A 12981-nucleotide genomic window follows, 5' to 3' on the forward strand; every position below is an offset into this window, starting at 1 on the left:
CTCTCTCTCTCTTCTCTCTCTCTCTCTCTCTTTCTCTCTCTCTCTTTTTCTTTCTCTCAATCTCTTTTTCATTTTGGAGGCAATCCTCCGCTAAATATCCAGGGCTGTGTTCTGAAAGGCATAAAGTAGGTTGGGGAATTGAGAGGATTGGCTGATGGCAAGAAGGAGCAATGGAGAGAGAAAGAGAGAGAGGGAGAGAGGGATGAGAAAAAGAGGAGGATGGTTGATATTTGGGCCGCGTTGTAAGCTTCTGTTGGAAATCAAGCAGTCTCTATGATGTCAGCTGAGATTTGTCGTGAGCCTCTCACATTTTGTTGCTCCGTGTGGGGATGGAGATTAGCATGAGGCAGTTTGTTACAGACTCCATCCTGCCAGGGTATCTCCACTATGGGATCAGGGATGGATGGAGAGAGAAAGAGAGAGAGAGGGGGAAAGAGAGAGAATGAAAAGAAAGAGAGAGAGGGGATGGTGGGTGGAGAGAGAGAGGAAGCATGTTTGTTGAATTGAGCTGCATTTCCTATGAGGATTATTAGGATTCTTCATTTGGAACATCAGCAGGGATTATCAACTTTTGAACACAACTTTGACATGTTTGGATTTTGCCCGTGTTTTTCTCTTTTCTTCGTCTTCTTCTTCCTCCTCTTCCTCTCTCCTAAAATGGAGAGAAAGGTCTTAAGAATCCTGGGAGACGTAAAAGCACTGCAGTGCTACAAACAAGCAAAGGCTAGAGGAACCAGAGGGAGAGAATACGCCACACGCTACAGCTGTTTGTTGTTCATATTCTGCGTTTATCTTTGTGTCCTGGTTCCCAGCCGTGTGTTTACTGAGGCCGATAGAGAGGAATGCAGGAGGGACAGAGGGAGGCGAGAGAGTGAGAGAGAGAACGAAAGAAAGAAAGAAAGAAAGGGGAGTCATGTATGGCTGTCCATTTATTGTACAAATCCCAACATGGCTGATATTTGTTTGTCTCCCTGTGGGTGCACCACACACACACACACACACACACACACACACACACACACACACACACACACACATCCACCAGTTTACTGTGTGGAGCGCTGAGCTAGAACGGCCAATTCTTACGTCCGCTCCCATGATGGCACGGTGGGATATGGACTGCAGCCAGTGAGATGGAACATAATGAGGGCCGCTGTATGCAGCGACAAGCCGGACACGTTTCCTTCCCCCAGCCCAGACTTGCTACTGACCCGGGATCAGGCCTGGCCCTTTCACAGCCATCAGGACACAGACAGGTGGCTCTGTTCCAGAATCAGCTGATGGTTTGCCCATCCTGAGCGGGGCGGTGGGCGGGCCGCGGGGGTGTTGTGCCCAGAAGGTGTCCGGCATGAAGCCTGCTGTCTGAAGTCCACACACATGCCCACGCTTGGCCAATTAACTGCTCCCCCTAGTGGGCAATAGGGCATCTGGAGAAGAAAAAAAAGCCCAATCAAACCCAAACCTTGAGCAAGGGTCTTTAGGGATGTTCATTATTGACCTATATTTAGGATCTCCTTGTGGAACTGTTGTATAGCCATGAGACCACATAGAGAGGAATGCAAAGGAGTCCAGGTGTCTCTGAGCTTGGTGGGGTTGACACCATGATGCACACATAGGTCTCACGCTATTCGGTAATTAAGTGATGATGCAATAATAGGCTAATAAATCTTTTTCCAGGTCCAGCGGCTTTCAGAGCCGCTCGGTTTTCTCCATAGACAGTAAAATAAACTATTATTTTCCGCTATTCAGTGTAGCCTTTAAGAAAATTGGACCTAACCTAATAAAATCCTATTTTTTGCGGAAGCCTGCATGTTGATTGTATCATCTGGCTGCACAGCTATAGTAATTGCTCTGTTAAAGTTAACCGGTTTTGTTTTACCCTCAATAAAATGTAGGTGATGGTGACAAGGTTTACAAGTTGCAAAAACTGTCTGGCTGCGCTAGTAAACGTTTTTTGCCCAAAAAGCTGTTGGGGCCTGTGACGTCGGACTCAACAAGCGAATAGGAGCGCAGCATAACACTCCTGAGTGGTTCATACTGAGCTCAGCCTCCCTTGTTTTGATCTGTCCTGTGCCTCCCGCGCTGGTTCTTATGGCTCTTATCTCTCCCATCTGTCTGCCAGTGATGGGAGTCTGTGCACCAAGCAGATCGTCTTTCTCCAGAGGCCCGTCCTGCCACGCAAGAAGAGAGAATCTAAGGTAGGTGACCCTTGTGTGTCATACCGACCACTCACACTTCCTCTCTTATCTCTGATTAATTCTGTCATCTCTCTCCCTCCCTCTCTCTCTCGCTCTTCCTCTCTCTCTCTCTAATGTAACCCAGCTAATAGCTCTTTTGCCCAACGGGGGAGTGGTTCTCTGTGTGCAAGGCACCCTGCCGTTGGCCTGGGGATGTTGAATGTTATCTGAGATAAACACACTAAGCTAAGCTTCACTCAAACCCTTAGCTGCTAGCCGCGCCGCAAGTCAGCCTCTTTTTGGCCGTGCACACAACAGTGGCAGTGTTCCCCTCAGCTGCTTAGGCGCTAAACACAGCCACCTGTCTCTCATCTGTGAGTGAGCCTGGAACCACTCTCTTCCACTCTTGGCCTCTGACCCCCATAGAGAATAGCTCTATTTCCAACCCCCAGAATGGAAATGACTGGCTGAAATGAGAAAGCCTCCATATACTTGAGAATGAGGCCTGGAATGAGGTTTTAAAGCTGCAATGCATTACTTCCAAAACTGCGGTAGAATGGGAATGTTGAATATTCTTAAAGCGCAATGTACTCTGTTTTGCTGCAATACATTACTACCAAAACTGCGGTAGAATGGGAATGTTGAATATTCTCAAGGCTCAATGTACTCTGTTTTGCTAAGTACAGTGCATACCGGTAGCTATTTGCATTGTTATGTTAAAGAATTAGTCGAGTTTTATGACTTTTTCCATTGCTTGTTTTTTTTTCCTAATGGCATCTCCTGAGTAGCCTAGAGGAAAAGCTGTCTTATCCCTTGGAATTTCCTCCACCTCAGCATGCTCCTTTCTGGTCACAAACATTCCTTCCTTCCCCCCTGCTTTCATTTAGCCGTGTTAATTTTCTTGTGCCTCTTCAAATATCAGGGCACGTATCTATTCTGAGCAAGTCCTCATGTAAACATCCTGTGTTTCAGAAGCTCATCTTCAAGACGCGGAACAAGTCCAACAAGAACTTCATCAAAGACGCACCCAAGGGCAAGAAGAAGAAGGAGAACACCGCACCCCTGGCAACTGCGGAGAGGGAGCTGGACGACCGGAGGATCTCCGACGGCGTGGAGAAGGTGGCCAAAGAGGAGGAGAGCAAGGGAGCGAGCGAAGAGAAAAGAGGGAGCACAGAACCTGAGTTAGACGACAAGATGAAACCGAGCAAGGCAGAGGCAGAGGGAGGGATAGAGACGGTTGAGGGAGAGGTAGAGAGAGCGGCTGAGGGAGAGGAGGAGAGAGGAGGAGAGGTGGAAAGGAAAGAGGAGGCCGAGGAAGGTGGTGAGAAGGAGGTCGGCGAAAGGAACGACAGCAGGGCAAGCACTGAGCCAGAGATGAACGGAGAGACAGAGAGAGAGGGTGAGAACAGAGGAGAAGCAGAGGATGAGGGCGAAGGAGAGGGAGAGGTCAGGAATGAGGGAGATAAGGAGGAGACGAAAGAGGAGGGAGGACAAGACCCAGAAGAAGAGCAGGAAAGCGATCTGAGCACCCAGGTCAACAAGGCCGAGTCTGACCCGGACAAAGCGGAAGAGGTCGCCGGGCAACCGGGAGGAGAGACATTGACCAATGGGAGTATTGGGGAGGGGCCAGACGAGGAGGACAAAATGGAGGTGGAGGTGAAGGAGTAGAGATTTCCTCCACCCGTCCAGACATCAACTGCACCGACACTGGCCAAACCGACCCTCTCCCTCTCTCCCTGCTCCCAGAAAGGGCTAGCTGCTCTCTGGTCCTTCTCAGCTTCGTCCCACTGGACGAGCCTTATACAGCCAGTGGGACCTTCTGCTGCTTTGTCCTGCTTTGTGCCCCCCCGCCCCCCTAAACACTTAGACTGCTGCCGCCAAATAGTCGTCCATGGCGGTGCCTGCCTCAAATTAGCCCTCCCGTTTACACACTGACTTGCTTTCACCTCGCTGCCACCCTCACTTACATCTGCTGAGGAGGAACTCTGTATACAAGCTGATAGAAGAGGTTGGGGGGAGGGCTGTTATCACAACCATTGGATATTAAAAACACATGGTGTGTGGCCAAAGGGGGGCCTGAGACTAATGAGATAGACTCACTGACTCACAAATTCCTCCTTCCTGTGCCCCATTGTACAGTATTGCTGTTGAAATTGCTTCATCAAGAGGGTATGCAGGAAGAAAGCACACAGCGAAGGAAATGGCTACTGTTGCGAAAGGCAATCCATTGTGAACCAGATGGAATACATCTTTGGAAAAATTGGTCTTTTTTTGTTGTTTACATTTGTTGATAAACTGACTCGATGATGAAATGGAGGAATGTCACTTTTACAAGCACATACTGTATATCTCAAGTGTATGCTATACATGGAATGTATATCCAGTGCATTTGTGCATTTAAGCCAATTTGCTTGGTGAAGTGTTAATATGAAGAATTTTATTTCTCTTCCTAGGAGAGTAGAAATATTATGAAGAAAAAGAAAAGTGCTAGGATCTATTTTTGCAGAATCAGACATCTGCAGTTACTGCCATCTGTGTTCAAAAAGCTCACGCTTCTTCATACATTCTGAGTGTGGTTTTTTCATCACATCAAAATCAGCACTGATGAAAACATTAAGAAAACTGTGGTCTGCTGCAGTTTAATTTTTTCATGAACAGGAAATCGGTCAACAGTTGGGGTTTGCTGAGATGTTTTTGTTAGAAAAAAAATGTTCTATCAATTTCCAGTGTTATATATGTGATCATATTCTGTAGTTTGATATGACCTGTTAGCTGGCTAATGGGGATTAGACGTAACCTATTTTCCTTCAAAAAGCTTTTAGGGCCAGCAACGCCAGTTACTCGCATCTTGTGGCCATGATTTGGAGACTTACTTAAGTACAAGTAGATTTCCTTGATGACTATAGTTGGTTTTGGTACATTATAATTGGTCTTATTATACCTCAAAGCTTCACATTTGTCCACAGGCAAAGATCAAGGCAACATGACTCACAGGAGTCTGACTGAGATCCTTTTTTTTCTCCCCCTCAAGACTTCAGGGTTTCGCTGTATTTTCTTCATAAATACGGTGCAATGCTGTGTAAATCACTCGTCTCACACAGTCAAAATATCCAGCTGCAGCATATGTTTCAAAGAGTGCTGATGTCAAACTAGAAGTGTTTGTCCGCTCTCGCAAACTGCTGAGCGGAGATTTTCTGCCGACACGCCGTTAAAAAAAAAGGTGTGATATGACATCATCGTGCCACCAGCGTGGGCTGCCGCATGCGTATGGATTTAGGGGCACAGGGGACAAGGGGCTTTTTCACCTCACTGCACCCCCCCGCCCTCAAAGGTCACTGATAGCCGCGTGACCTCCAGCCCCCGCTCGGCGTGGGCAGGTGGGGGCGGATCGGAGGTATGGGATCTGCTGTAATGGCCCGAGCGGGTCAAGCTCAACTCTAAATGGCTTTTCCATTACCTGACTCCCATGACTGCCGCTCAAGGCTCAAAGGATGTCAATTACATGCAGTACGGTTTGAGGGCTGATAGAGCTCCAATCGATCCCTGTGTCCTGTGTGGGTAAATATATATATATATATATATATATATATACATATACAGTATATATGCTCCTATCATTTTCTCTTCGTTGTTCTATCTGTTTTTTTTTTAGCTGAGATTCCTCACACGCATTCCGGTGTAGGTTGCCGCGAGTGCTAATAAAGACTTCTCCCCGCGTCGTCTTTTTGTCCAAGTTGAAGCTGACAGTGCTTTGAAGTCCGCTCATGCTCCACCACTGCTCTGCCTCCTCGTTGTGGAGAGGGGCGTGTTAAACCTGATTTGTTTGTCTCCAGTTGGATATTAATTTCCTTTTATGTAGCCGTCTCCGCCCGCGCCGCTTCAGTCGGCCTGGCTAATCCACGTCTGAGCCTGGTTCATCTTCCTGACATGTCTCTTGTTTAGTTGTCTCTGCTCCGCTTGGTGAACTGTGTGGTCTTGTGCTGTCGTGCCGCAAAACCAGGCTCCTCTAGACAGTGTGTTGTGTTTTTGTTGTGGAGCGGGGAGGGGGGGATTAAAAACGCCTCGGTGATGCCAGTGCCACTGTATGTAGTGCAGTAAGAGAAATACTGAAAAAGAGAGGGCTGTGCACTCAGCTCACCTGAATGCTTTTAACCACGGGAGGGGAATGGGTGGATTCTGTTGTGAATGACTAATGATGAATATTCATCTGCATTGCACTTTGCCTGACAAATGATCAGTGTCAAGGCAAATGTGTGTGTGTGTGTGTGTGTGTGTGTGTGTGTCACGGGGGGTCAGCTGGGTCTGTAGATTTCCTCCGGTGGTCGCTGATGGCAAACTAAATGATGATGGTAGCCGAGAGAGGGGAAGAGTGAGTGGGCCGTTCTCCTGAGGAAATCAAACGCAGATACGTGGAGGGGAATGTGGAGCAGGATCTAGCACTTCATCAGCTAAATGATGCAGAACCATGTTTGTGTTGCCCTCGGTAACGGCAGGAGTAACCTGTGACTAATGCATATCTCCCACAAGCATTGTCTGGAACATTCTATCCACTCATGTACAAAGACAACATGCTATTTCCGCTTTCTTCATTATGTTCCTGTCTTGGAGCAGCAGCAGCAGCAGTCTCCAACAATCGCAGTGAAATTGTTCTTGTTAATAATGAACGGTTAATAATGTCCTTCAGACTCCATTTCCTGTGTTTCTTTTTTTCTTTCTGTCTTTCCTTATTGTTGTACAATGGATTTAACTGATCGAGGATGACAGTGGAATGTCATAAGTGTTTAATGGTTTAGCTGAAGTGGGTTCTCTCTGGCTTGTGTTCATTTTGACATCCTCCATTTTGAAGGTTGCTTCTCTAATTGTCAGCAATAGCTGTGCCGCCATTGTAAAGCATAACCATTTGTTTGTAAGTGACATATTGTGTATGGCATCTGTACAATTTGTATATTATAAATATGGTTTATATTTGATTTGCATTTGTGTTTCTTATTTTCTGGCATAAATATAATATTCTCGCTCTTCTCAATTCTTCATTTATAGACCAAATCTTTGACTCGCTTCCATCAAGTCAGCATATCATTTGAACTGGCTGGACAAAAATCTACATGGTACATGGGACATGAACTGTGAGCGTTAACAATGTGTGTCACGGTCTTACATCATATTTAATCTATGAGAAGGTAATAGTCTCTCAGTGAGACTTTTCCAAATGCAAAACCAAACCACAAAACTGTGTTGTATTATAACTGTATTATATAATAGTATAATCTAGGTTTTAATAATGGAAGAACTATGCATAATTTATTTGAATAATTGATTGGAAGGATTAGCTCCAGACTTGGTGTAGACACAGAGTTGTTTTTTAGAGGAGATATTGACACACAAACACACACAGATACCATACATCAACACAAACATAGGTTAGACACACAACACACACAGTTGCTGTCTTTTGCTATCTTTTGCTTATTCCCCTGAGTGCACTAAGTGCTTGGAGAGAGCAAGGGTCTTGTGGCCCTCTTAAAATGGCATCCTTAAGGGCCTCTGAACATCGTCAAGGACTGTGTGTTACAGACGGTTTCTATGGCAATCTCTCTGGGGTACATGGAGATCTTGACCGTGAGCTGGAAGACGCTTGGCCGCTCAGAAAACACCTTGTCAATTAGTTGTCCATTTACAGCTGACCACTAAATGACACTCCAACTACCCCTTTTTTTGCAGTTAGCAGGTCTTTTTGCAGTTAGCCTCTGATGAGTGGACAGATGAGCGTTCTCTGACTTGATTGTGTGGATTGCTGTAATGGTACTTAAAACACAAGATCTCCAGGTGCAGTATTTCACAGACAAGCAGAAATGGCATGAAAGAAAGGTTAATGGGTTGTTTTTATATAGAGCCCATTCACACCTGTGGTGGACACACATGTTGTTCATGCATGCTCTCTGTTCCTATGCTGGGGAACCGTTCCTCTTTCTAGTCTGGCTTCCTACAAAGCTTATATTATATTCAACTATGTTTACACCATCTCAACACATGCCATGCCACACATTTGAACAGCAATACTGCCATCTAGTGGATATCCCCAGATGACAGTGGACGTTAATCAGAGGCTAACAGGGCTAACAGGAAGCATTGCTCTCCTGACGGTCATGAATCTTTGAAAGCCCCATTTGGCTTTTATAACAGAATTAGAATAGGCTGGGGAGATCCCCCTCCCCACATTAGGAGAGTGCAAACTTTAAAATATTGACTTTGCTCTGTTCATTTTGCACAGGATCCTCGTCAGGCTGTGATCTCACATTAAGAGCCCATGAGAGGCATTACTCAGCCCTGGGCCACTTTGAACTGATCCTAGTGAATTCAGGCCTAGGCCTCTCTGTGCAGCTTCCATTCCAACCCGCTTTGATTTCCTGAAACTCTTGTGAAAACCATTTCGGGCAGGAACCCGTGCCGCCAGGAAATCCATTTTGTCTCTCCCTCTCTACATAAAGCCCTTTTACAGATTATCCTCTCTCCAATTAATTAACACAATTACCTCTGTTTCCCATATGCCTACTTATCTACTGTTGTCAGGCCTTAAACTTTAAATTAATTAATTACCTCTATCTTATTTCCTAATTAAGCTTTTTAAGGGGTGTATTGTGTGGGGGATGCCTGCATCAGCATGCATCTGTGCTCAGGAATGTTTTAACGCTGCATATTATAGGCCCCCTGATAATGCGCGATGAATATATTCAAGATTCTACGTTTTCCTTTAGGCTGAATTATGTGTTTGCCCCTTTTAAAAAGCATGAAAAGGAAGCTTTGAAGTTCCACTGAGATTTTCAAGCGGATAGTTGCATGTTGAATTTATTTGTGAATTTTTCATTTCCTTCTGTCTTCTCCATGAACATCCTGTGGTTTTAACAAACTGCCAACAAATGTGAAGACATCTGGATCAGCCAGGTCTGAAATCACAAAACAATATGAGAGAAAGCAAATCATGTAAGCCTCCACAGTGAATACCTGTTTTTTCCACAGGCTTCATAGTTCATAGTTCAAAACATGATGTATATAATGAGTGCCATGCTTACAAATCACGAAAGGCATATTGTATGGTTCACAAAACATTTGGGGTTCGATGGCTAAGTTTTTTCAAGGTCAAGGTATTCTTTGACCTCACCACTAACCATCAAAGTAAAAAAAAAACTTCATACTAAATAGCCCAAATATGTGTCCACTATCCAAAGAACTTCATAACAGTTCTGCTAAATTGCCCAAATATGTGTCCACTATCCAAAGAACTTCATAACAGTTCTGCTAAATAGCCCAAATATGTGTCCACTATTCAAAGAACTTCATAACAGTTCTGCTAAATGTGTCCACTATCCGTGAGTGAATATGAGCAGTTGGGTAGGAGGGCCTTACCTGTCTTTGGGCTAAGCCTGAGCTGTGCTTTTACAGCAGTGGAAACGGACGTCGTTGAGTGTTGAGTCGTCCAGGCCGCCCTGGTGCTCCTCCATCTTGGTCTCGATGCCGCAGATGCCCCCGTCGACGCACGTGTCGCTCCAGTGGCCGTACTCGCCCCAGTCCCTGCCGTGGCCCTCCAGCGTGGGGTTGCTGCTGCAGCGGAAGCGGATGTTGTTGGCGGCCGTGTCGTCCCCAAAGATGCCCTTGTGGGGCTCCACGCGCAGCTGGAAGGACACCAGGTGGCCGGTGGGGCAGTACTGTGTTGTGGTCCAGTCACCATAGCTACAGACACACAAAACACACGCCATAGGGGAAAGTTCATGGTTGGAAGGCATATTGTAAGATTGCAGGCCATATCAGCCTCCTTAAACTTCCTGTCACATTCATGATATCTGCCTATCAATCTGAATATCCAATTCCTCGGCAAAAGGTGTGAAGCTCTGATGTAGACTATCCTCTGGGAGTATCTAGTTTCTAACCTAATTCAGTCAGTATACCCTACCACGGATAACAACGACCAGTTGGCATTTCGTAAAAAAATGTAGGCCCTCACTAACATAATAAACAAATCTAATAAGACGTTGTGGAGGTAGTCTTACTATCCAGTGTGGGACTCCACTGAGTAGATAGAGTTTCTGTCACTATTTTTAGTGCAGATGAGACGGATTCCATTCAGAGCAGTGTCGTCCGCTGCAAACTGTTTAGATTCCACCTGAGACCAGACACGGAAATGATCATGCGTTAGTTAACTAAAGCATTTCACATCTTTTGACAATGGCATAATTACTAGTCTTCTGTATGGTATGGTATGAAGCCTGACAATTGCGTCATATTCATGAAGCAACAGTGAGAGGAGTAGACTAAAGGGGCTCAAATGACCTCATCTAGTTGAGCCTTTCTTATTTACACGCCTTTGATGAGCCCTGTGTGAGCTTGTTAGACAGAGAAAAGACAGCGAGGTGTGTGTGTGTTTGTGTGAAAAAGTCTCAGTTACCCTCAAACTGAATCCAACGGCAAAGTAATCTGGGGGACACATCTCAGGCCATGTCCAGTTGCCAAACTTTTCCCCATTTTTGACCGTGATCATGGAGGTGTAGGATCTGCTGTTGTACATCACACCCGCGCATGACACAAATGGCTTCTTCACCTGGGCACACTGTCCAAGGACCAGCACGGCCAGTAGACAGAATCCACTCGTCAGAAAAGATGCCATGACAGCTCAACACTCAGGTTTGGCTACACGAGAAGAGGCACCTGGCAAATGTTGACCCTCTTGGCACTGGTCAGTCAAGATATATTGGGCTTTTCCGTGGTGTTAATCATTTACCACAAGGTCAACATCCATGGGAAGAAGCACCTGTTGTGATATCACTATAGGGTCGTTCCGTGTCAAATCAGATAAGGTTGTTGCTGTACCACCTCAGATTTTGTTCATACCTTGTCTATATCATCAATGGGTCCTAAAACCAAGGGCTGTGAAATATTTCTTTGTAAATCTTCTGTCTTCATATTTTTTTCAGACCCTGAAATTCTTTCATTTTTACAGCTTGAAAAACACATGTTTGGGCAATAATATCTTGACAAATACTTTCCCTAGCCTCCCCAAATGTTCTACGGTGGAAGACAAACTCATAATAAACATTAGTAAACAATTTCAAGTCTGAACTAAATGTCTCTTGACTTTCGAAAGGGCCCTAGATTTCGGAAAAATGTGCATTAAGTGTGACATTGAGGGTATTCAAAAAGTTTTTTTTTTTCATTTGGTATCACTATTTCCTCTTTAAATATATCAGTTTATTAATGTTTTCCCACAATTTGAAGTCTCCACAACAAATGACCACAATTATAAGGATAAAACAAGACGTGTTTGTATTTTTGTGTAATTTTCATGCAACTGAAATGGTATGTTAAATGCTAAGTATATGGATATTTAGTGTGTGGATATATTAGTGTGGATATTTAAGTACCAATATTGTACCAAGTCCCATTCAGACAATAAATGCATGTTGTAGTAAATGCAGGTGTTTTGGGAATACCAAAATGAACATTAACAATAAACAATGGATTTTAGCGCCCCCTAAGGTGAAACACAGTATAGCATTTTGCTCCTTTAACTCTGCATTAACTCTGATTGATACTTGAATCGAATGGAATGGCTATATTTTACTTCTCATATTACAAAAAGAATCATGAAATTCCAGTAATGTTTCCATTCTACAAAGTTTGTCAGGCTAGGAATAACACTTTTTAAAATATGAATGTACAAACATGGCCTCCAAGATAAGGCCTTTTAGAGAGTAAACAGTCAAGGGCAAAAAAGACTATAAAAATAATACAATTGAACAAGAATCTTCTACAGGTTTTAGTTATGAAACCTAAATATTGTGTAGACAAACTCAGAGGAAAATCGGAGTCGGTGCTGCAACCATTTTCCTGGATTTTGTCTGATTTGACACAGAATGACCAAGAAACATTGAATACACCGTGAGAATAAGACTTTTTCCCTTATAACTGCTCAGTGAAAAACGTAAAAAGAATTCCTGTATCCGGATCTGGACTCCAATCCAGCACATCATGTAGGGAGATGGAAATGTGGACCAGTAGGCCTACCTTTTTAGTGTGTGTGTGTGTGTCCGTCCACTCACACAACCTAAAAAGGTAGGCCTACTGGTCCACATTTCCATCTCCCTACATGACGTGCTGGATTGGAGTCCAGATCCGGATACAGTGGACGGACACACACACACACACTCACTCACACACACACACTCGTGTGGCACGATGACCCTCTTCCCCTCAGTCAGGGACGAGGGAAAAAATAGACCAAGACATTTCTGCTGTGTGTAGCCTCATTTATTAGTTTGTGGTTTAACTAAATAGTTTTTCCTGATTGCGTTTCCTCACTTCCTCCTCATGTGTCATCATTGGTTATTTCATTGTAAGCAGATGGCAAATACATCTTAAATATAAATCGAGTGTGTCTTCCTGAAATATAACCAGTGCAGATTGTGATCGAAAACACCCATTACTTTGTCTAAGAGCTTGTGGAACACTCACGCCCTTGCAGCAGTGGCGAAATCGGTCTGAAATCAATACCGTCAGCGTCACATAACAATATGCTGCTTTCCCATGTTGCTATTTTAACTCCCTGACAGGGTGTGATTTTAGATGAAAGGTTAGGCAATCAAAGCTAACACCAACAGGCTTGCATGGGGCAACTTCAAAGAATTTGAGCTTCCCTTCCCGATATACACTGATAATAGGAGCTTCTGTTTTTTATTTAATTTTTACAGAGCCTATAACACATGGCACAATAGACCTATTATTTTCCCACATCTGATCAAAAATAAATAAGAAA

General features: G+C 44.4%; 2 protein-coding genes across 5 annotated transcripts in view; one reads left to right on the forward strand and one right to left on the reverse strand.

The window, feature by feature from the left end:
* LOC125305800 (raftlin-like) overlaps positions 1 to 7147 on the forward strand; it is a 66987-nt gene extending 59840 nt beyond the window's left edge. For 3 of the 4 annotated variants that reach the window (XM_048260769.1, XM_048260768.1, XM_048260771.1), the window contains 2 exons: positions 2123 to 2198; positions 3150 to 7147. In XM_048260769.1, coding sequence (XP_048116726.1) covers positions 2123 to 2198; positions 3150 to 3845 — 772 coding nt within the window. In that variant the 3' untranslated portion in view covers positions 3846 to 7147. The remainder of the gene's footprint in view (positions 1 to 2122; positions 2199 to 3149) is intronic. The other variant, XM_048260770.1, reaches the window with a different exon arrangement.
* Positions 7148 to 8990: 1843 nt separating this feature from the next.
* LOC125306196 (vitelline membrane outer layer protein 1-like) lies at positions 8991 to 10872 on the reverse strand. Its single transcript, XM_048261411.1, has 4 exons — positions 10618 to 10872; positions 10223 to 10335; positions 9582 to 9905; positions 8991 to 9121 (listed from the first exon to the last, which is right to left on the reverse strand). The coding sequence occupies exons 1-3, from the start codon at positions 10834 to 10836 to the stop codon at positions 9593 to 9595; spliced, it is 645 nt and encodes a 214-aa protein (XP_048117368.1). The 5' UTR covers positions 10837 to 10872; the 3' UTR covers positions 8991 to 9121; positions 9582 to 9592.
* Between the last annotated feature and the right edge of the window lie 2109 nt (positions 10873 to 12981).

The sequence above is a fragment of the Alosa alosa genome, chromosome 13 (genome assembly GCF_017589495.1).
Source record: "Alosa alosa isolate M-15738 ecotype Scorff River chromosome 13, AALO_Geno_1.1, whole genome shotgun sequence".
Taxonomy (NCBI): domain Eukaryota; kingdom Metazoa; phylum Chordata; class Actinopteri; order Clupeiformes; family Clupeidae; genus Alosa; species Alosa alosa.

What these genes read in the sequence shown, in the direction of transcription:
- LOC125306196 (XM_048261411.1), bottom strand. Translation starts at nt 10,836, where the DNA reads ATGGCATCTTTTCTGACGAGTGGATTCTGTCTACTGGCCGTGCTGGTC. An exon ending in CCGTTGGATTCAGTTTGAGG is followed by an intron (nt 10,336 to 10,617) that starts GTAACTGAGACT and finishes GTCTGGTCTCAG; the next exon opens with GTGGAATCTAAACAGTTTGC. An exon ending in GTGGAGTCCCACACTGGATA is followed by an intron (nt 9,906 to 10,222) that starts GTAAGACTACCT and finishes GTGTGTCTGTAG; the next exon opens with CTATGGTGACTGGACCACAA.